This window comes from Canis lupus, chromosome 30, assembly GCF_011100685.1.
Source record: "Canis lupus familiaris isolate Mischka breed German Shepherd chromosome 30, alternate assembly UU_Cfam_GSD_1.0, whole genome shotgun sequence".
Classification (NCBI taxonomy): domain Eukaryota; kingdom Metazoa; phylum Chordata; class Mammalia; order Carnivora; family Canidae; genus Canis; species Canis lupus.
This window is the reverse complement of record NC_049251.1, coordinates 15,497,214-15,520,831: the sequence shown is the minus strand read 5'-3', so window position 1 is coordinate 15,520,831 and position 23,618 is coordinate 15,497,214. Positions and strand designations below refer to the sequence as shown.

At 37.2% G+C, this 23,618-nt stretch overlaps 1 protein-coding gene across 1 annotated transcript in view; it reads left to right on the top strand.

Moving 5' to 3' along the window:
• Positions 1 to 21,543, top strand: part of SECISBP2L (SECIS binding protein 2 like) — a 61,772-nt gene extending 40,229 nt beyond the window's left edge. The window contains exons 15-18 of the mRNA XM_038580376.1: positions 4,284 to 4,504; positions 5,627 to 5,781; positions 9,293 to 9,512; positions 17,373 to 21,543. Coding sequence (XP_038436304.1) covers positions 4,284 to 4,504; positions 5,627 to 5,781; positions 9,293 to 9,512; positions 17,373 to 18,055 — 1,279 coding nt within the window. The 3' untranslated portion in view covers positions 18,056 to 21,543. The remainder of the gene's footprint in view (positions 1 to 4,283; positions 4,505 to 5,626; positions 5,782 to 9,292; positions 9,513 to 17,372) is intronic.
• The last annotated feature ends 2,075 nt before the right edge of the window (positions 21,544 to 23,618 follow it).

The window sequence follows — 23,618 nt, the reverse complement described above, 5'->3', positions numbered from 1 at the left end:
ACTACCCTGTGTCTTTGATTGTAGTATTTTTTTCATTTACATTTAAAGTAATTATTGGTAGGTATGTACTTACTGCCATTTTTTGTTTTTTGTTTTGGTAGTTCTCTCTCTCTCTTTTTTTTTTTCTTGATATTTTCCCTTGTGATTTGATGACTTTCTTTAGTGTTATGTTTGGATTCTTTTTTATTTCCTGTATATTACAGGTTTTTGTTTTGTTTATCATGAAGTTCAAATATAATATCCTATGTATGTAAATTTATTTAAGTTGATGATTTCTTAAGTTCAAACACATTCTAAAAGCATTACATTTTTCCCCATTCTGCAGTGTTTTATGTTTTGACATCATACTTTATATCTTTATCTTTGTATACTTTAACAAAATATTGTAGATATCATTGATTTTACAATTTTTGTTTTTAACTGTCATACTGACTTTATAAGTGATTGATCTACTACCTTTGCAATATGTTTGTTTTTACCAGTGAGATTTTCTTTCTTTTATAATTTTCTTCTGGTTATGGCTTTTTCTCTTTCATTTAAAGAAGTCCCTTTAACATTTCTTACAAGGCCAGTGTAGTGTTGATTACCTCTTTTAACATTTATCTTTAAGCTGTTCTTCTCTTCTTCAATTCTGAGTAATGATCTTGCCAAGTAAATTTCTTGGTTGTAGGTTTTTTCCTTTCAGCACTTTGGATATATGGTGCCATTCTGTTCTGCTTGCAGTTTCTATTGAAAAATCAGCTGATGATTTTATGTATGTTTTCTTGTACATAATTCGTTGCTTTTCTCTTGCTGCTTCTAAACTTATCTCCTTTAATTTTTGACATCTTAGTTATTACATGTCTTAGTGTAGATCTCTTTGGGTTAATCTTGTTTTTGGCTCTCTGTGCTTCCTGGACTTGGATATCTGTTTTCTTTCCTAGGTTAGGGAAGTTTTCTATGATTTCCTCAAATAAGCTTTCTATTCCTTTCTCTCTCTTTTACCTTAAAGGATTCCTATAATATAAATGTTAGTTTACTTAATGTTATCTCAGAGATCTCTAAAACTATTCTCATTTTTTTAAATTGTTTTGTCTTCTTGCTGTTCAACTTGGGTGATTCTCAATACCCTGTCTTTCAGATCACTGATCATTCTTCTGCATCATCTAATGTACTTTTGATTCCTCTAGTGTATTTTATCTTCTACTCTGATAAGTTCTTTTTAGATATTTTGTATCTGTTTGTTGAAGTTCTCACTGTGTTCATCCACTCTGCATGAGTTTAGTGAACATCTTCATGACCATTATTTTGAACTCTTTATTAGGTAGTTTACTTATCTCTAGTTCATTTCGTTCTTTTCTAAGGTTTTGTCTTGTTCTTTGTTTGAAACCTATTTCTCTATCTTCTCATTTTACCTGACTCTGTTTTTATGTATTAGGTAGATTAGCTATGTGTCAGAGTCTTGATGGAGTGACCTAATATAATATAGAAGGTATCCTGTGGGCCCTTGAAGCACAGTGTCCCCTGGTTCCCAGAACCAGGCACTTCAGGAGTATCCCTCTATGTGGACTGCATGTGTCCTTTTGTTATGGCTGGGCTGTGACTGCTGGGTTCACAGTGGTAGGTGGGTATGGCCTCAGTTGCAGCTGGCTGAAAGGCCCTGCTGTAATGGTTGAGGATGTTTTGGTGGTTGAGGGTATAACTGCTTTGGGAGGTGCCAGTCTGAGGCTGCCTACTGCACAGCAGGGCAGTAGCTTCTTTGCAGAGATGCCAATCCCAGGCAGGGTCACTTGTTGAGTGTGGTGGGATGGGAGTTGTTTTAGAGGGGGGTCTTGAACCTGCCTGGGCTGCCCAACAACTCTGGCGGACTGGGAGCTGTATTGGAGGGTAGGAGGCATGGGATCTGGCTGAGGCTACCTGCCAGGTGCAGTGGTGTGGGAGCCACTTTGAGGGGGGTGCCTACTGGGGCCAGAATTCTTAGGTAGGATGGGTCTGTGGGGTAATGCTGAGGGAGAGCAAGCGGTGTTAGCAAGGTAGAAGAAGAGTGTCAGAAATGGCTCCCACCAATGCTTCTATTTCTAGGAAAAAGTTCCCATAGATCCTTGCCCCTCCTGCACATGCCCTAAAATTAGTCAGCAAATCTTCATATGTGACCCAGGTACTTTTCTTTTTTTTTTTTTTTTTCTTTTTTTTTTTCCAGGTACTTTTCTAAATGCTGCCCCTCTGCTAGGTCTCACGGCCAGTGAGTTTGTGCCTGTGCCTTCTGAGACTCTACTATTCTCCATTTCCTTTAGAACTCTAGGTCTCCTAGAGTCAAGTCCCATTGATTTACAAAACCAGAGATTTGAGGCCTCATCTTCCTGATGCAGATCCCCAGGGTGTGCATGCTTGATATAGGACTTGAATCTTTGCTCCTTAGGAAGAATGGCCTCTGCATTTGTGATATCCCTCCTGTTTGGGAGTTACTTGAGCAGGGAATGTGGGTTCTGTCTGGACCCCTTTTCTGCCTCTCCTACTTGTCTGGTGTGGCTTTTTCTATCTTGAGTTGTAGAAGAGATGTTTTTGCTATTTGTCAGGTCATTCTCAGTGAGTTGTTCTGTATGATGTAATTTTGGTGTGTCTGTGGGATGAGAAGAGCTTGGGATCTTCCTCTTCTGCCATCTTGATCCTTCTATCCTGTTCCTCTTCTTTGTACTATTGTTTTTGAGCTAATACTTTTTGTCTGGATTTGGGAAGTTAATTAAATGTCAAATAACAGATGTGGAACAAAGGAAACACTTGGGGAGTAAAATGTTACATGTGTATGAAGTAATTTGGAAGAAAGAATAAAGAAAACTGCATTTTTGATGCTCTATTTTTTAAGTGCATTCTTTAATTTTGCACCTTTGATAGTTAATTTTTCCTCAGTCTGAATCTTCTCTTCTCAAGTAGTGTTATACTTATTATTTAAACACTAGTTATCTTTTTTTTTAAGTTTTTTTTGTTTTGTTTTGTTTTTAATTAATGAGAAACACAGAGACAGGCAGAGGGAGAAGCAGGCTCCCTGTGGGGACCCTGATGCAGGACTGGATCCCAGGACCCCAGGATCACAACCTGAGCCAGAGGCAGACACTCAACCACTGAGCCACCGAGGCATCTCATTAAACACTACTTATCTTTCACATAAAGAAAAAAATTTCCAAAACATTTTTTTTTCCTACTAAAAGAGGGTCGGACTAGATTTTTCTATTACATAATTCAGAAGTGGAAATTTACTTGCCTGATTAGTCTTAGATTAGAAATTACACCAATTCTCCCTATTAAGTACCTGCTTATAATAGAGGTTAAGGATGAGAACTTGAAAAATAAAATAAATAGGGAGTAAATAAACTTGGATGACTTCCTTATCCCTGAAATTAAGTGCTATAGTTGCCTCACTCACTGCCTCTCTATTTCTCGCATTATAACCATACATGATCTCATAAAGAGGCTCATTCAGTTCCTTTGTTTGCTATAAGGGCATGTGACTTTTACCTCAAAGCTTCTTTGATTTTGGCTTCAATTTAATTACTGAGTTCATCCTCCAAAGCCATAGACTTTCAGTTAGAGGAGCTGTTGAGGCCATCTTACCTAACTCCTTATTTTTATGGTCAAGGAAGCCAATTCCCAGAGATTGTGAGTGTGGAGGATGACTTGGTTGATATTGAGGGCATTCAGTTAGCTTCTAGGAAATTAAATTTCTGAGTAGAAGCATCATTGATATTTACTGGAGTGAAATAACTTTATATCTTCTTACCGGAAACATTATGTCATCTCTTTTTATCAAATAACAGGCTAACATCTGATTTATATCCTTAATAATTTAATAATTGGAAGTTTGGATAGTACTTATCTGAGGGTAATCCAACCTTCCCATAAAAGCCAATCTGTCATAATTCAGAAAAACTCTTCTCTTTTTCTTTTCTTTTTTTTTTTTTAAGATTTTATTTATTTATTCATGAGAGATACAGAGAGAGAGAGAGAGAGAGAGAGAGAGAGGCAGAGACACAGGCAGAGGGAGAAGCAGGCTCCATGCAGGGAGCCTGATGTGGGACTCCATCCCAGGACTCCAGGATCACGCCCTGGGCCAGACAGACGCTCAACCACTGAGCCACCCAGGCGTCCCCTCTTCTATTTTTCTAATTTGCTGAAGGATATAAGAGATTTTAAAGAGTTGATTTTTCAATGAAAACTCTTATATTGGATTTTTTTTTTTCCTAACATAACTTTATAATTACAGAAATGTAAATTAGGATGAACTTACCTGTCTTTGGTTTCTTATACAGGTATTGTAATCAGGTTCTTTGTAAGGAGATTGATGAATGTGTGACTCTTCTTCTTCAAGAGCTTGTCAGTTTTCAGGAACGCATCTACCAAAAAGATCCTGTAAGAGCAAAAGCGAGGAGACGTCTGGTTATGGGCCTAAGGGAGGTTACTAAACATATGAAGTTAAATAAGATCAAGTGTGTTATAATTTCTCCAAACTGTGAAAAAATCCAGTCGAAAGGTATGCACATTTTACTTCTGAAGTGTTTTAATATTTATTTAGTATAATTATAGGATATATGATGAATTTTAAAGTGAAGGCCATATGTCTGTCTTTGCAGAGTTTAGGTATAAAGCATAATGTCATTGAACATGAGGAAAGAAAATGAAATCTTTTCGTTACCCTAAATTAAGTAATAAAATTGAGACTGGACTATAAAGAAATCCTAATCTATGAACACTAGTGAAGGATTTAAATTGGGCCAACCACGTGTCCTCTCTGTTGTAATCAGAGTGAGGACTTGTGAGAGTACATTCCTTTATTTCTGCAAATATATTTCTCCTTAAAAAAATTTTATATTACCTTCCTTTGATGGCCCTTTTCTCTTGAATTAGAGAAAAGTTCTCTGCTCCTCCTTATGGTGATTTGTTTCAGAAATGAGCAGTTCCATGCAGAGGCTCTTGTGTAAACCTGCACACAGTATTTTTTACTGTGTCATGCACCCTGATTTGTCTCTTTTTATGAGCCACACTGAGTAAATGGAGTAGACAGATGGAGAGGTAGCAGTAGTAGGCATATTCCCCATAGGGGAGAAATACCAATAAAAAGAGTAATATTTATCTGTCTTATTGCCACTTGAGCTGAGAGTAGATAAAGACCGCCACTATTAAACATTTTAATTTCTTTTTGAATAAATGTATTGAAATTTGGTTCCCACTGTTCCCTGTGAAGAGACAAAAACTGGCATTGAAGAATTTTTTTAAGATTTATTTATTCATGAGAGACACAGAAGCAGAGACATAGGCAGAGAGGGAGAAGCAGGCTCCCTGCAGGGAGCCCACTGTGAGACTCAGTCCTAGGACTCTGGATCACAACCTGAGCCAAAGGCAGATGCTCAACCACTGAGCAACTCAGGTGCCCCTGGCATTGGAGAATTTTAAAATTTATTGGGAAGAAAGGAAATATGTGCATACATCTATATGTCATTAAATTCCAATAGGAAAATAGATACAATAGTGGTAGTATCACAAGCATTCATAGAATCCTTTGCTGCTGTGATTTATGCTTTAGCTGTTGGGTGCTAAAATACCTCCATTTAGGAAATAAGTAAATTAAGACCTCATCATGTGTTGACTTTCTCAGGTGGCCTGGATGAGGCTCTTTATAATGTTATAGCCATGGCACGGGAACAAGAAATTCCTTTTGTATTTGCCCTTGGAAGAAAAGCTCTAGGACGCTGTGTGAACAAGCTGGTTCCTGTTAGCGTAGTGGGAATCTTCAACTACTTTGGTGCTGAGGTAAGACTTAAGAGGATACACTCCCTCATTCTCTCTTTTCCCCTCCCCCCCCCATACATTTTCTATTGACACATGCCAGCATTATGTTTAAGCATTTGAAGAAGTGAGAGGACTCTCCCAAGAATGAGTGGAAAATTCTTGAGTATTACATTTCCTTTTTTTATTGTTAAAAGCATTTACACAAGTTAATCCTACAGCATTTTGGCTGTAAAGATTTTAGCTCCTGTTTTTCCCATAGCGCTTTTTTCTTCTGGGTTCAGTTTTGTAATATATGATAATGTATTTAACTGCTGGGTAAAGATATTCGATATCATATGATCTAAAATAATTTTCTTCAATGTATATATTAGCTGTATTTTGTGCTACTTGGAGTCAAGAGAGAAGAGGATGCTTTATTTAGAGAGGATTTTTTTATGAAAGTGAAATTCCTAAGCAATTGTCAGAATACTTCTGCACTCATGATACCTTTATCTTCCTCTTCTAGTCTGCTAATACAAAGCTTCTCTCATAGGAGCTGATAATAAGTAATAATAATAATAATTAATAATTAGAATAAGTTATTTATCTCCAGTAATGCTTATTAACTGATAACATTTTAAGACTCTTACGAAGTTGATTCTGAAGTATTTTATAACACCATTCATGGACCATTTTCCCTCTTCCCAGCCATACTGTTCTTATATATTTAAGTGTGTGTTCTTTCATATCTAGTCACCATGTTTACATACACCATTTCCCTGTACATTCAGTTTCTCTCCCACTACCCATGAAATTATCTACCCACCTACTCTACGAGTATGTACTCAGTATTTCTGCTCCCACGATAGCCTATGCTTTTCTCGGTTATAGGTGTCATACTGCCTTGCTGTAGTTTTTGTGTTTCTTTTCCTTTAACTATGAATTCCTTAAGGGCAGGGCTCTTGTGTTTGTGACCCTGACACCTTTCACATTAATTGACTTTCAGCAGGTAATAAATGTTTAATAAATTTTGTGGTATATGTATACTTGCTTGCTATGTTAAACTGCATGTGAGAATTTGGGTGATAAGTACCTCTGTGGGAAAAAGGGTCATATATAAAGACACCTAATAAAAATGTACTCTTTTTTCGCTCACTGTTTATGGAATAGGATGAGATTGAGGTCAGGAAAAGTGGACATGTTTTTTTTTTTTTTTTAATTTTTATTTATTTATGATAGTCACACAGAGAGAGAGAGAGAGAGGCAGAGACATAGTCAGAGGGAGAAGCAGGTTCCATGCACCGGGAGCCCGACGTGGGATTCGATCCCGGGTCTCCAGGATTGCACCCTGGGCCAAAGGCAGGCGCCAAACCGCTGCGCCCCCCAGGGTTCCCGACATGTTTGTTTTTAATTGTATTGACTTCTCACTGAATTTTATATACTAGGGTATTTGTATGGTTTTTTAAAAATGCTTGCCAGTTTTGTTTGTACGTTGTTTTCCTATTCTACTATTTTGAGATAGGTAAGTTATTTTTTAAACCAAAATATACTCTTAAAATGGGGGTAAAGGAAATAGTGGTATATTATCAAGTGTACCCATTTGCAGTAATGTGGTAGTACACCTAAGTTATTTTTACCATCTGCTAAAACTAACTTTGAATTAAACTAAACTTCCCTTACCCTGACATTCAAGGTTTATATTCCCTGATAGCTTTTCTCTTAAATTTTCTTTTTTTCTCTTCTTTCTTATTTTATTCCCAATTATTTCTGTGTTTTATTTATATTCTAAAATGAATGTTAGTATCACACATCCATATGCCTATTTTTTTTGTTGTTGTTGTTGGCTTCAGTTAAATGCATAGATTGTTAAACATTGCAAACAAATATTTAGGAAGTCTGTTACGTGTAACACATAAACTGTTTTTACCAGAATCTGTTATTTTCTTCTTTTTAAAAATAAGTAAATCCTGAGTATATTTTGATATGACCAGTAGTTAGCACTCTTCAAAATCAATGCAGTTGGCAACAGCATTCATTGTACCTACTACTTGAAACAATTTAAACTGAAGCTGGGTAAGGCATGCTACTTACATTTTTCCTTTTTAAGTTTAATTTTCAGAGACATATTATTCCATAGCAAAAAATGATATTTTTTGCCATTCTTTCATCCAGTTATAGTTTATACTTAAATGACAGTGACTTGGTAGGAGGAGGAAAATTGTACTGTACTTTCCTCCCATTGTCTGAAAGCATAATTTAATATATAATATTAACATTTTCTTAGAAATGTTCAGGTCATGTTTACCATCTGATAATCTTTATTGTGTGAGTATGTTGTATTGTGATACTAAATCAAGACATTAAACAGGAGTAGAAGGTTGTTTATGATGTAAAAATTACAAAAAAATTATTCAATTGGATTTTCTAGTGGTTGTGGAAACTTCAGTTTTCTTTGGAGTTTTTTAGATGTCAGAATTGTTGAAGTTCAACTTCAGTGCTATATGAATTTTGCCATTTTATTAATATGTATATGGTCCATTATCCACAATTTTGCTAGAATTATTAATTCCATTCATGTTCATTCTTGTTTCACTGATGGAGGAACTTCTGATTATTTAGCTCCACATTCTACTTTAGGCTCTTTATTATATTTTTATAATTTGCATTTGTCCAAATATCTTTGTCTTGTCTTTCTTGTAAGTGTCAAATTTTCCATCATCAAGGTCTCAGCTAGCCACACCATCACTGACTTCTTTTGATCTTCTTCAAGCTCTTCCAATAAGCACACATTCAGGGAACTTTTTTTTTTTTTTTTTTTTTTTTTACAACAGGAAACTTTTAATTCTTGTGGGGACTGCCATCTTCTTCTAGATCCTTTGACATCACATTGCATACATTCATTCCCTTATATTCTAATCCATATAAGATTGTTCACTGCTCCCCAGACAAGCCTTGTACTTCCTTAAGTCTGTACCTTATTTATTGTTTTGCATGCTTGGCTAAGAATGCAGTATCTCCACCCCTCAAAATTGTATAGGCCTATTTTTCAAGGCCTATTATCAGAGGTGATAACTACTTTGGAAATTCTTCAGTGATGCTCAGCAGTTAGATTTGAGGTTTCTTCCAAAAGCCAAAACGTTTTATACATCTCAAGGTATTTAAGATAAGGTACCTTGAATCATTGGTGTCTCCTATCTTTCAGCCACATGGAAGTTCTCTCAAGAGCAGAATGGTATTCCAGTGGTCTTTGTATTTGCTGTAGTGCCAGATACTAACAGATGCAGTTGTTAAATTGATAAGCTTTGCAAGAACTTTTAGTATGTCACAGTTAGTGACTAGTATTGAATCAAGAAATTTCCTCAGACTTGTGAGAATTACATAAACAATATCTGTAAGTTGCAGAATATGTTATAAAGTTCTGCAGTGTGCATACCATTTGGATTTTCTGCTGATTGAAAGTGTGTGTGATCCTCAAACAGTAGAAGAGATTTATTGTTAATTATAGGAATAAAAAGTATAACAAAATAATGAACTAATCAAAATCTCTTTTTAGAGCCTGTTTAATAAGTTAGTGGAGCTCACTGAGGAAGCCAGAAAAGCATATAAGGATATGGTTGCAGCAATGGAGCAAGAGCAGGCTGAGGAAGCCTTGAAGAATGTGAAAAAGGTGCCACACCACATGGGACATTCTCGGAACCCCTCTGCAGCAAGTGCCATTTCTTTCTGCAGTGTCATTTCTGAACCCATCTCTGAAGTAAATGAAAAGGAATATGGTAAGTTGTTATATATCATTTCATATGATTTAAATATTGAAATCATTTAAGTGATTAAAATCATTTTGAAAATGATTTTTCATGCTACTTTTTGCTTTTATCTCATTGATTCACATTTTGGTTGGGGTTTTGGTTTGAAAAATTGCATTAAACATGTTCTTGAGGGGATCCCTGCATGGCTCAGCGTTTTAGCTCCTGCCTTTGGCCCAGGGCATGATCCTGGAGCCCCAGGATCGAGTCCCACGTTGGGCTCCCAGCATGGAGGCTGCCTCTCCCTCTGCCTGTGTCTCTGCCTCTCTTTCTCTCTGTATCTATCATAAATAAATAAAATCTTTAAAAAAAAAAAAAGAAAGAAAGAAAGAAAGAAAGAAAAAAGAACATGTTCTTGAAAAATTAGGAGACTATTTGGGGCTGAGACTTGCTCTGAGACTCTGTGTAATTTAGTCACATTTCCAAAGTCCCCAACGGAATTTAAAAAGCAAGATGTACCATGTGACCTATAACTAAGTAAATTCTAGTAAGTTTCATTTTAATACTTTATACTGAATTGTTGAAGTTTTAATTTACTGAGTAAACAAAAGACCTGAAAATTATTGAATGTAAGCTTATAAAATCTAGGCATATGACCTTTAAGTTAAATTTGATGGTAATCAAGAAGAAACAGACTAAAAACCCAGAATTTGTATGTGTTAAAGAACAAAACTTCACCTGAGTAAATTTGTAGATCTAATTGGGTTTCTTAGATGATTTATGCTTTGGGCAGCATCCCATCTAGCAAGTAGAGGAGAGCTCTGAAGAATTGCACAAAATGGAAGGTTTGTATTGAGAAGAGGGTATGGTAAGGAAATTATTAGCAAAAGAAAAGAAAGGACTGTTCCTGGCCAGGTCACCTTCCTTTAGGGGGACAGATAACGGGGTCTTATTAGTGGATTGTCTTATCCTCCTGTTGGGGGTAGAAAGGACCCTTGTAACAGGTTACCTCATTGGTGCTGACCAGAAAACTCTTCAGATTTATATATCTGGGGGAGATTGAAACTGCAGTTAGATTAGATTCTAAACTCTGGTTTGAACGTGACTTGGCCTCAGTGATGCCTTTCTGAGCCTGTGGTTTTCTTTTTAACATGTGTAATGTTTAAAATAACATTACTTACTGCACTCCACATCTTAGGAGTTTCCTTGCCTTGTTTGTTTCTTTCTTTCTTTCTTTTTTTTTTTTTTAAGATTTACTCATTTATTTATGATAGACATAGAGAGAGAGGCAGAGACAGAGGAGGAGGGAGAAGTAGGCTCCATGCCAGGAGCCTGACGCGGGACTTGATCCCGGGACTCCAGGATCACACCCTGGGCCAAAGGCAGGCACTAAACCGCTGAGCCACCCAGGGATCCCCCCCCCCCTTTTTTTAAAGATTTACTCATTTATTTATGATAGACATAGAGAGAGAGAGAGAGGCAGAGACATCTTGCCTTGTTTCTACAACACTTTGAACTCCTTAAATTCTTCACTTTTCATGATCTAATTTCTGGTTCATTTCCCCAGTTTTTTCTTTTTAAAAATAGGATAGCTACCTCCTTCAACTTGGCTCCTGGTTCTTCCTTCTTTTCTTTTCTTTTTAAAATCTATCTGGGAGTTTATCAAATAGTGTTGCCACCTAAAATTTACATGTAAAAAAAAATGAGTCATCATGTCTTTCCTTTTTTTCTCCCACTGCCTTTCCTGGTCTCCCTGTCTCTGATTGTAGTTAACCTTTGGAATGCTTCTGACAAAGCTCTAGGTCAGAGACAATGAACAAGTTATTATGGGACTTTAGGAAACTGCAGATCAAGGATAACTGTTACTGGCTTAGAGGCAGACATGTTTTTTTGGCTGCAGTGGCACTAGTTGAAAATAAGATAAAGTGCCAACTTTGTAAATGAGATCAGTTCTCTCTATATATTGATATGCAGATCTCAAAAGCAAACTTCAAGGTAATTCATAAAGCTTGGGTTTGAGCAAATGCCCATGATCTTCATTTGGGCACATGAAAAGAAAAGTTATGAAAAGAACCTTTCAAAGACTTAGGAGATATTTTCAAAAAGCACCAAATTTAAAGTGTTCCAAGTGTTCAAAGATTGAAGCCTTGGCTTGTTCACACTCTGCGTGGGGGACTGAGAAATAGTTGATTAATTTTTAGGCCTCAGATTTCTCTTTAGTGAAATGAGGAGAGGTTCATTTAGGTCATCTATAAGGTTCCACTCAAAGCTAAAATTCTATGAGCTGTTAAACAATAAAATTCAACCAAGTGTATTTGAAGATCTAGTTAGTTTTATTAAAGGATTCATGAATTGGGCAGCCACTGTCTAGCAAGTAGAGAGGCACTGTAAAGAATTGCAGAAGGGGTGGCAGGGCAAGAAAGTGATTAGGAAAAGAAAAAGATTGTTTCAAAAGGAGACTGTTTTGCTAGGGGAAGAAGCAAGGGGTCTTATGCAGATTACCTCATCTTTCTTTGGAGAATGGAAAGGACCCAGGTGACAGACTCATTGGTGCTGATGGAAAGAAACATTTCCTGAATGACTAGTTAAGGCCACATTTCTAGGGGAGGTTGAAACTGCAATTGGATTGGGAATTATTAAGCTCCAGTTTGGGAACTCAGTCTAAAAGTAACACCATTTTGGGCCTAGGCCTATGGTTGTTTTGTTTCGTTTTGTTTTTAAATCTGGCAGAGCTAATGGTTAAATCCTAAGGAGGGATTTAGATGGAATCTTAAAGATTCTGAACCTGATGAACTGATTTATGAGGACACCAACAAACTGAGTGGAAGGAATCACAAATAACATTGAGAAGAAAGCATGAAGTTACTCTATCTGTATTGGAAGCATTCAGCAACAAAAATAAAACCACTATTGTGGCCTAAGAAATCAAGATATTTAATTATTTTATGATATCCTCAAAGTCCATAGCTCTTTCTTTCTGTTCTTCCATTTGCAGTCTGTGGCTTTTTATTCTTGTGCTTATCATCTCATGTTCCTAAGTAGCTGCTGCTGTGGTTCTGGGCATTAGTAGTCGAAAGTAGGAGGTTCCTTTTATCACCACAGGAGACAATTTTCAGAAGACTTCTCCTTTTGTTTGATTTGGCCAGAACTGATCTTGTGACTACTTTTAGCTGCAAGGGAGATGGGCTAGGGAATATTTGGCAAAGGAGGAATGGGATATCCATGGTAGTCTTAAGAACATTTTAATTCCTTAAGAACATTTAATTCCCGGACTGGGCTCAAGATCATTCCAAGTTTGGAGGTTCTGTTATCCAGGAAAAAAATGGGAACTGACTGTTGGGTAGACAACAAGCAGCATCTTCTATGTCATCCTGATGCAGGATTTCTAAAATGCTTTTTTTCCCATAGCTTAAAGAAAAAGCTGGGAAAAGAATGCTAATCATTGGCGGAATAGAAAACCTCCTATGATAGTCCAGTCTTACTGTCTTTTGTATATCCCTTCTTTTCTTTACGTATGTTTTCCTTCCACCTATGCTGAGTCTCAGTTCTATCATACTGATTGTTTTGACTTAAATCCCAACTAGGTTCTAAGTTCTTTGAGATAGGAACTTAGTACACAATGGGCACTTTATGTATAATAATATCTCACTGAATTTTTTGTGCGAGGCACTTTTCTAGGCATTTCATGTTTATTAATACATTCAATTGTTGAGCAACACGATGAGATAAGAAATACTGTACTGCAGGGGCACCTGGGTGGCTCAGTTGATGAAGTGTCTGACTCTTGATTTCAGCTCAGGTCATGATCTTAGGGTCCTTAGATCAAGCCACGGGTGCTCAGACTTGAGATTCTGTCTCTCCCTCTCCCTCTGCCCTTTCCACCCCTGCTCTCTATTTCTCTCTCTCTACTCTAAAATAAATAAATCTTTAAAAAAATTTTTTTAAAATAGAAATGCTGTACTGTAGTTTATAGATGAGGAGGCTAAGATGAAGAGAGGTAAATAACTTGTCAGTACCACACGGCTGCTAAGTCTGACACTAGAATCTTCATTCTTAGCCAGTGTGATTGTATTCTCTCTCTGTTGAATGAGTTCTTAATAGGACAATGTAGTAGGCTTTCAGTAATCACTTATGAGGGAAAGACAACCTCACTGTGTAGGCCATCCATCCTAAATTTCCTGCCACTAGTTTCTTCTGTAGTTTCTTGAACTCATGTGCTTGTTCTATCTATGATAGATTTGTAGTTTCTTGAACTCATTAGCTTCTTCTGTCTATAAGTAAAGATGGACAGCTTCCCTGTGTGTACTGACTAAAAGGAGAAATGCATACATCGCATCCTCTGACAAATCTTCTAGTGATTTGAAGTTTAAAAGACAATTTCTCAAAGACCCAGTAAACAAAACAGGAAAGCATAGGAAGGATTAATAAGCGAAGAAAAGTTCTATTAAATAATTAACAATTCAGAAGCAGGGTAGTTTTGGATCAGTATCATTTCTAGATTTGTTGAGATCTTTGGTTCTGCCTTTAACTTGCTTTCTGGTCCCTTTCATCAAAAGTGGATTTCTAGAGATTCTGTTCTGGATTTAGACTGTCCTCCTCCCCCTCCCAATCAGATTTCTCCTGTCCCCTAGAAAAAAGATGGCACTTTCATACTCTTCTGTTTCTCCATGTTTTATGCATGTGTTTGTGTGCTCATCACCTGTTGATCAAGCTTCATCTTTTACTTTAAGGTGGGAGCCTAGACCCTCCCTCCCCAGTGGATACGTGGCTTGGGTGGCTTTTTGATTATTGTGACAGGTCTCTTGATGGCTAATAGCAGAGTCCTTTGCCTCTGCCTTTAAAATCATATCTCCCTTTCCTTTCTCAAGGACCCATGTAGATGAAGGCCTGGGGTTGATTCCGGAGAGAAGATCAGCCTGGCCTAGTATCCTGACCTCCTTCCTTTTTCCTGTTCTTTGACTCATTGACAAGGGAGAGGTGGAACTTTTTCTAAGACCCCAAGTGAATTTTGAAAGAAGGAAAAAAGCTATTGGAAGGAAATATAAATGTGCATCTAGAATAAAAAAAATTATGCCCTTTTAAAGTTTTGGTAAGGGCATAATTAAATGTTATGTGGCATTTTTCTTTTAATAGGCTTTTCTGCCTTCAGCACTTAATATAGGCCAACCATAGGGACATAGATCAGCAAGCCGTGAGGATAAGGAGGGTGGAAGCGGCAGCATAGCAAAACAAATGCTTTTGAACTTTATGTGCAAAAAGTGCTGTGGGAATTCAGGTTAGTGGAAAGTCAGGAAAGACTTCAGAAAGGAATTGACATTTAAGGATGATTTTCAAGAATGAATGGGAGTCTGAGGGTAGAGGAGCAAAACATCTTATATGGAAAGAACAGTGCCTGCAAAGCAAGGAATTATAAATAGAAAAGTTATGATTTCTGGGAGCCATGAGAAGAATGCTGAGTGACCCCAAGCATAGAATGCATGGCCAGGGGTTGTAATGAATGAGTTGGGAAAGATAGGAGAGCATCAGGTCATGGAGGGCTTTGGCTATGCGAAGCTAAGGTGTTTGGATCTTTTCCTCAGATATTTTTGAGCTAGAAGTGGCATGGTATAATTACAATTTCAGTGCAGTAAAGAAAGGGAGAAAGATAGTGTCAAGGATTACTATAAGTTTTCTTCTGCTTTGAGACTACAAAGATGATGGTGTTATTAACTAAGAATGAGAATATAGGAAGAGGAATAGATTTTTTTTTCATGAGATAGGAGACTGGAAAGGACTTATTTCAAACTTGAAGTAACTGTAGAAAAGAAAGGTTTTTTCCAAACCATGTGCCCTGACTTCAAGTGCCCAGAATATGATTTTTATCAGTGTATAGTTGATAGGTGACATTCAAGTTGATTATATTAATTTGAGTAGACTTGTTTTATCACTACAGCTTAATCATCATACTTAAAAAACTTCCAATAGCAGCTATAATGCAAAGAGATGGGGGAGGGGTGTTTGTTTTTTTTAAAGGCAAATATAAATGAATGGGATTACATCAAACCAGAAATCTTCTGCACAGCAGAGGGAATCAACAAAATGACAGGCAACCTACTGAATGGGAGAAAATACTTGCAAATCATCTATCTGATAAGGGGTTAATACCCAGAATAGATAAAGAACTCATACAGCTGAATAGCAAAAAACCCAACAGTCCAATTAAAAAGTGAGCAGAGGATCTGAATAGACATTTTTCCAAAGAAGACACATAGATGGCTAATGTAAAAAGATGTTCAACATCATTAATCATCAGGGAAATGCAAATTGAAATAAGATATACACCATCTGACACCTGTTAAAATGGCTATTAGCAAAAAAAAAATAACATGTTAGCAAGGATATAGAGAAAATGAAATCCTTGTACACTGTGGCAATGTAAATTTGCGCAGTCACTACTGAAAACAGTATGGAGGATCCTCAAAAAATTAAAAATAGAAATACCATACAATCCAGCAATCTATCTTCTGATTGTGTGCCCAAAGAGATATCTATACTTCGGTGTTCATTTCCTCATCATTCATTCACAGTAGCCAAGATATGGAAACAACCCAAGTGTCCACTAGATGAATGGATAAAGAAGCCAGTGTGTGTGTGTGTGTGTGTGTGTGTGTGTGTGTGTGTGTGTGTTGCCAGAGTCTTGGGGAATGGGTGAAATAAGTAAAGGATGTCAAAAGGTAGACTTCCTGTTATAAAATGAATAAGTCGTGACAACTATAATTAATAATACTATATTGCATATTTGAAAATTACTATGGAGTAGATCTTAAAATCCTCATCAGAAGAAAAAAAATTTTTGGTTAACTGTATGCTAACAGATGTTAACTTGATTTATCAAGGCAATCATTTTGCGATATATACAAATACAAATCATTATGTTGTGCTCCTAAAACTAAACCTCCATTAAAAAAAAAAAGAAAAGAAAACAGGAAAAAAAGGGAGGAGGGGAGAGCAGTCCTTCATCTCCTCATTCTTACTATGTTTTTTTTGTTTGTTTTAAACTGACTTCCTGTCATTAAAAAGGATTTAGATTATCAGCACTGTATTATATAATAACACTTCTTTTTTTGGCTACCAAATTCAGTTGGTGAGCCTAGCTACATATATTATAAAACAGATTTTCACAAATGTTAGAAATGCATGGATAGCTTCTTTTCTTGTAAGTGGAAAGAAGTCCCATTATAGGCTAAGACAGTTCTCAGATAACTTGCTGTGGAAGCATGACACAAACATGTCAAATTAGAACTATTTTTGCTGGGGACACCTGGGTGGCTCAGCAGTTGAGTGTCTGCCTTCGGCTCAGGGCATGATCCCGGGATCCCGGATTCAGTCCCAAATCGGGCTCCCTGCGAGGAGCCTGCTTCTCCCTCTGCCTGTGTCTCTGCCCTTCTCTCTCTGTGGGTCTCTCATGAATAAATAAATAAATCTTAAAAAAACAAACAAACAATAGAACTATTTCTGCTGGACATCTTGACTCTGCTATCTGTGACTGTGGATCCTTGCTCAATACACCTCTAAGCCAAAAAAAAAAACAAAAACAAAAAAAAACCAGTTCATTGATTTTCAAGAATATATGGAGTTTATGTATAAGCATTAATGAGCTCCTGTTGTTATAAGATCTTGTGCATTCTGAGGTGTTAATATACTTATTTTTGCCTCCTTGTTTCTTAAATGCACATTTTTGGAAATTGTTTTCCTTTTGTAACATTTAAACCAGTATAGAATAAACTAAGATTTTAGTTTTTCCAACCAGTTGGTGAGCCAACAAATTTCTGTAGTTTGTTCTTCCTCCTTTTACGAGTTGTATGATTCTGAAACTGTCTGTTTTTTAAAAAATCTGTTTGATATTTGCAGAAACAAATTGGAGAAACATGGTGGAAACCTCAGATGGGCTGGAAACATCAGAAAACGAGAGAGAGGTTTCCTGTAAGCATAGCACTTCTGAAAAACCCAGTAAACTTCCATTTGATGCAGCCCCTGTTGGTAAGCAGCCATCATTACTGGCTACAGGCAGTACTACCTCAGCTACAAACCCTGGGAAATCAACAGTGAGCGATAAAGAGGAGGTGAAGCCAGATGACCTGGAATGGGCCTCCCAGCAGAGTACAGAGACTGGTTCTTTGGATGGCAGTTGCCGAGATCTTCTGAATTCCTCCATCACCAGCACCACCAGCACTCTTGTACCTGGCATGCTTGAAGAAGAAGATGATGAAGATGAGGAAGAGGAGGAAGATTATACTCATGAACCCATATCTGTAGAAGTACAGCTCAATAGTAGAATTGAGTCTTGGGTCTCTGAGACCCAGAGAACAATGGAGACTCTTCAGCTTGGAAAAACCCTTAATGGTTCTGAGGAAGACCATGCAGAGCAAAGTGGAGAAGAGGAGGCAGAGGCACCTGAAGTGCTAGAACAAGGGATAGATGGTGAGGCCTGGACTACTGACCACCAAGCAAGTCAGGAGCAGCAGAAGCCTAGCAGTTGCAGCTCAGTAAACAATGAGCCCTCTGATCTTAATTATACGCCCCTAGGTCTATAACTCAGGAAATGTCAACTGTCTGTCTCCAACTGTGTAAGGGTTGCAGCCGTTATCTGTTATGCTTCATCTCAACATTTTGCACTGTCCAGTATTTAATATATGTATTTAATTTCTGACAAATATTTTTGTAGCTTTTACTTGTTTTACTATAATCTGTAGCTTAGCTTTTAATTAGCATCTAAGTATCTTTCTAAGAGCTGTGTAGAAATTCAGAAATATTCGAGCTTATTTTGTCATGGAAAATAATAATTAAAAAATAGAAGAAGGCTAGGTTTTTTAAAAGAAAATAAATTTAAAATGCCTGTTGAGAGTCATTTTGAAAGTTAAAGATCAAGACTCTAAGGATAGGAGCAGTTACCAATGTTTGCTTCAAGACTAAGCCTCCTTTAATCAAAAGCTGTTTGGGTTTCTTTAAAAAAAGAACTGGAGGTAGATTTGGAGAACTGAAAAAGAAAAAAGAAAAAAAAAAAAACAAAAGACTTGAGGGTAGCGAAGTCCACAATTGTTTTGTGTTAAAAATTGATGTGACTTTTCTTTGGTCCACAGATGCTTATTTCAGAAGCCATTGATCATTGTAATCAATTAAAATTGGGATGAGCTAAAACAGAGCCTCCAAATCTTAGGCTAGCAAAGAAGCCACCATGATACATTAGAGCTGGCCTTACTTGTGGGACATGATAGATGTTGTCTTTAATAGTGAAAAGTCACCCATGATAGGACCCGACAGGTTCTGTCTCATACTTACTTCTTACTTACCTCAGGAATGCTCTTGTACATATTCGTATCTGCATAAAGTTAGGCAGATTGTGGCAGGTGAATAACTGTAACCAGTTACATAACTGTAGCACTTACCACTTAATGTGTAAACTCTTCAGAAACAAAGTCTTATCCTAGTGTGTTCTTTTGCATGCTTCTGATTTGGGATGCTCTGGATTTGATTAGGTATCCAAACTAGTCCTGAGTGAAAAACCATTACACCTTCTTAAAAATAATACATATTTTGTCCCTAGCCTTGAGCACCTGCCATGTAACACCAACCACAGTTACTGATAGGAGGTCAGGGAGAGGAACTTTTACATATAATGTGTATCCTGATAATCAGAAGGCTGGAAAAGGAAGTTTTGAAGAAGAGAGAAAGTTGTTCAAATTGTGCTGAAATTATTAGATGATTTAGAGTACACAGATCTAGGCAGGTATTACCTCTTGATCACTATCACTTATCTCTGCCCTTCTCTAGCAATGTGTATACCTGCTTGGGAGAATTGAAACTTACTGAGCTAAAAGTTTTCTTTGCTGGTCAATCACCTGGTAGTGACCTCTACAAGTTTATGTCATGTTGGGAGAATTACAGTTTACCTCTTTTTCTCTCATCCCTCCAACTTCTTCCCCTACCCAGAGCCTGCAGTTTCCCACACAGGCGCGCCAACTTTACACTCACAGGCTCCCACAAGCAGGCACAGAACTGAGGAGGGAGGGTTACTTCCCCTGCTCTGGTTTCATGAGGCAGGGCTCTGCCTCACAGAGGCAGGAGAGAAGAATTGGGCAGGTTTTGTACTGAACTCATTGGGACTACTGTGCTAGTTTTGATGTTTTATAATGCTGGCTTTTAATACTGGAGAGGTGATTTTTGGATGATGATTTACCTATTTGTGCGTTGTGAAAGTTTAGGAGCATTGCCGTATAGAAAATGTCAGTCTGTCAACTCTTAGCGTGCTAAAAGGGGACAGTATTGTCCTGTTGAAACTGTTCTCCAGTACAGACTTCTTAGGCACAAAGTGTTTGCTGTAGTACTTAAAGGAATGCAGCATGTAAGGAATGAAGCCTCTGAAATAGTAATCATGGATGTATATGTGGCAGACCTTACTGTGTCTACACATTCGGGAGTGTTAGTCGGTTTAAGGAAATGATAGAGATTTTGAACTACTGACAATCTTAAAAGTGAACTTAAAAACTTTTCATACTTTTTATGGTGTAAATTTCCTTTGCTTGGTGTCAGTGATTCAGATAACTCTTGATCTTGAGGTATAGGCTTTTCAAAGGTTTCTTATATTTTATATCTCTTCTGAGTGAGAATTGTCATTTTACATTTTTGACATTTGTATCAAAAGAGGAGTTGAGGAAATCTTCAGAACACCAGTAACTTTTAAATTCACTATAGACTTCAGAAGTGTTTGATTATGTGTTAGATAAATGCTCTTGCATGTGCAGACTCTTCTGCCAGCAAACCCAAGGGACCACAGCCTTTTTTATATGAGACAGGTCACTCTAGAGGACTGTCCAGAATTTATCAAAGGAAATGCTACTGTGTCGAAAAGTATCTTAAGTAAGTATTAATAATGTCTTTATAATTTGTTTCCTTTAGATAAATTCTGGAATTTGTATATTCTATACAGCAGGAGGTGTAAAAATTGGGAAGTGGTTTCTCGTTGTTTGGTTTTTGTTTGGATCTGGGAGTGGGTGGCTCTTCGGAGATCTAATGGTAAGAGTAGAAGTTCATTATCACAAGAAATAACCATAGTGATTTTTTTCTTAGTGTGTAGAGGTTGTTTTATGGCAATAATTAATATTAGATTTCTATTTCAGTACATAAGTATAATGAATTATAATATGAATTGCACTCCCAGAACTAGATATCTGCTTCAGTAGGTTTGTTTGCTGTGAAGATTACTTCTCAAAAGACAAATGTTCATACTAGCTTAATTTTTGGTTTAAATATGTTTGTAAATGATGTAATATATTTCTTTTGACTAAACATGGGAAAAATAATGTGTGTTATACATTGAAAAGTTTTTAAAGGCTTTGATTGGAGGTCATTTTTGCAGAGAGGGTATTTTATATGCTTCCAGTATTTGGAAAAGAATTAGTCAAAAGGAATTCACATAGTTTAAATATTGAAAAATTAATATCCAAATAATGTACTTGTCTGATTTCTTAATAAGCTGGGGGAGGTGGGCGGGGTGGGGATTGTAATGTGCAAATGAGTAGTGAACTCTACATTCATTTTTCAACTCTTTAACATAAAACTCTTAAACCTTAACACATTGTTACTTTAATATATGTATAAAGAAGTATTACTGTTTGTAAAGCTGCTGTTTGCTTTAAAAAAAAACAAAACCTGTCATTTAAGTATTTTCTGTACGTTGTGCCAACAGGTTACAACAGTAACTTATTCCACTTAAAAATGTAATCAATTTTTGCTTTGAAAATTTTTCTGTGACATAATTTATTTAAAGACATCTTCCTCCTCCCTTGCCCCTTCCAGCCTTTATACACATCACAGAGTAAGCCAAACTGTTTACCTAATCTGAAATCTGAATCCTAATTAATTATAAAAATTTAAACTTTGTTGGCACAGCACACCTTAAAAGTATTTGTGTTATTTTGTAATTTAATTTCTAAATATACCACATGAATTTATAATTTAATGTCTTAATTGTAATGCTCTAATAAAAAAACTAGCAAAATTAGTGAATTATAACATGAAAAGATTTTCATCTTGTTCTTTTGTTTTATGAAGGATAATTGTTTTTTCACATTTTAGGGATAATAGCTTTTTTGCACCATGTAAAAACTAGTGGAGATCCTTCTGTAACGAATAAAATGATTATTGAAATATAGTCTATCATTTCAGAATAGGTACTTAAGGGATTTGTGACTTGCCCAACGTCTGAGATAGTGGGGAAAAAGACAAATCTAGCTCATCGCATTGCTTAGTGCCCTGATGGTTTTGACAGAGGAGGTTGTAAAATCTGCAGGAGGAGGTTAACTAGTGAAAATTTCCATTTGGGATGGTTGGTGTAATCTGTGGCACAGGCCAAGACATCTACAGAGACCATCCTAGCATTAGGAGAAAGCCCCTACAGATTTTTTCTCTTTTATATGCTAGTTACTCTGTGCTAGGCACTATTCTAAGCCATTTCCCCATATTAACTCATTTAATCCTCACTATAGCTCTATGAGGAAATGCTATTTTTCACTTTTTAAGTGATGAAACGGTCATTGAGATGTTCAGTAACTTGCCTGGGACCCCACAGCTGGTAAATGGCAGAATTGGGATTCAGACTTAGTCCCATATCAAAGCTATGCTTACTCACTATGCTTTGTTGTGTCTTAGTACAAAACGCTCAGAGTTGCAAACCAAACAGTGTTTCCCTCACCCTCTTCAGTATCTTCTGGAATGTGAAGTGTGCCAGGACTGAACTGATTTTCTCAGGGACTGGATTTTATTGAGTCTCACCTAGAATGGTCCCTTGTCACTATGTCATGATGCACTGTAGGGAGTCTGAAGAGTAGACTCATCTGTTAGAAAATAGGATCACTAATTCTAATTATGAAATGGATTTTTGCTGATCACAGAAAGGAGGAAAGCCTCATCAGTTGTATCAGAATATTCCCTTTTTTGGACCACAATTTCTATCATTACTTGTAGTTTTTTTTCTATGTTCAGTTTTTCTTTAACTGACCAGAAGAGGGTGTGCATGGCACCTGGAAAGTCAAAGGCTACCCAGTGAAATTAATAATTGTTTAAAATGGGGAGAGAGGGGAAGTATCCTAAACAGTGGGCCTTGCCATAAAAGGTGCTTAGCTCTAAAGCTAAGCTCAGAACTCCAGAGAACTCCTTGCATTTCATTTTAGAAAAAGAAGAGGACACAGTCAAGACATTTAGCTCATGTGTTAAGTTGTTAGGTCTTTTGACATTTCTAAATTATCTTGGCAATTTAATATTTTAGCTTGCCTTAAGTTCTTCTGATGTTACATGTGTGAATTAAGGCAGGTGGCTAATTGCAGAATAGGTATCAATAGCAGCTTTGTGGATTGTGGGGCCATGGCATACTCTGCTAGAGCTTCCGCAGTGCAAGGTTTGGAAAAATCAGAAATGTTTTCATCTGGACCCAGGCCTGATCCCTGTATTTCTCCTTCTCCCACTCCTCCCCTTACACTGAGTAACTAGTTGGCAACCCTATGGCAAATAAAGAGACATTCACTCTTACAGAAATGGATTAGATAGGGCACTTGGGTGGCTCAGTAGTTGAGGGTCTGCCTTTGGCTCAGGTTGTGATCCCAGAGTCCTGGGATCGAGTCCCGCATCGGGCTCCCCGCAGGGAGCCTGCTTCTCCGTCTGCCTGTGTCTCTGCCACTCTGTGTGTCTCTGATAAATAAAATCTTAAAAAGAAAATAGAAAACTTAAAAAAAAAAAAAAGAAAAGAAATGGGCTGAATAACTGGCTACAACTCAACTGCTTGCATTCAAGGTTTCAGTCCAGAAGCAGGGTTGGAGCAAGTAAGATACTGAGTTGCATGAAATTTGGAGCTCCTACCTGAGCATCATGTTCTTTGTCCAGTTACTGAGGGACCAAAGACAGGATGGAATCGTGAGTTGGAATTGTGAGTTGGTGAGCTGTGAGTGGGAGCCTACAGTGGCATAGGTTTGAGGAACGAGTGTTTTGTGTCTTTGGAGGTGTCAAGGCTTGGTCATTGGCCTTGAATTACCCAGAGGGGACAGGTTAATAACCACGGCCTTCCTATGGTGGGACTCTGATTTAAAGCAATCAGGGTTGGTTGCA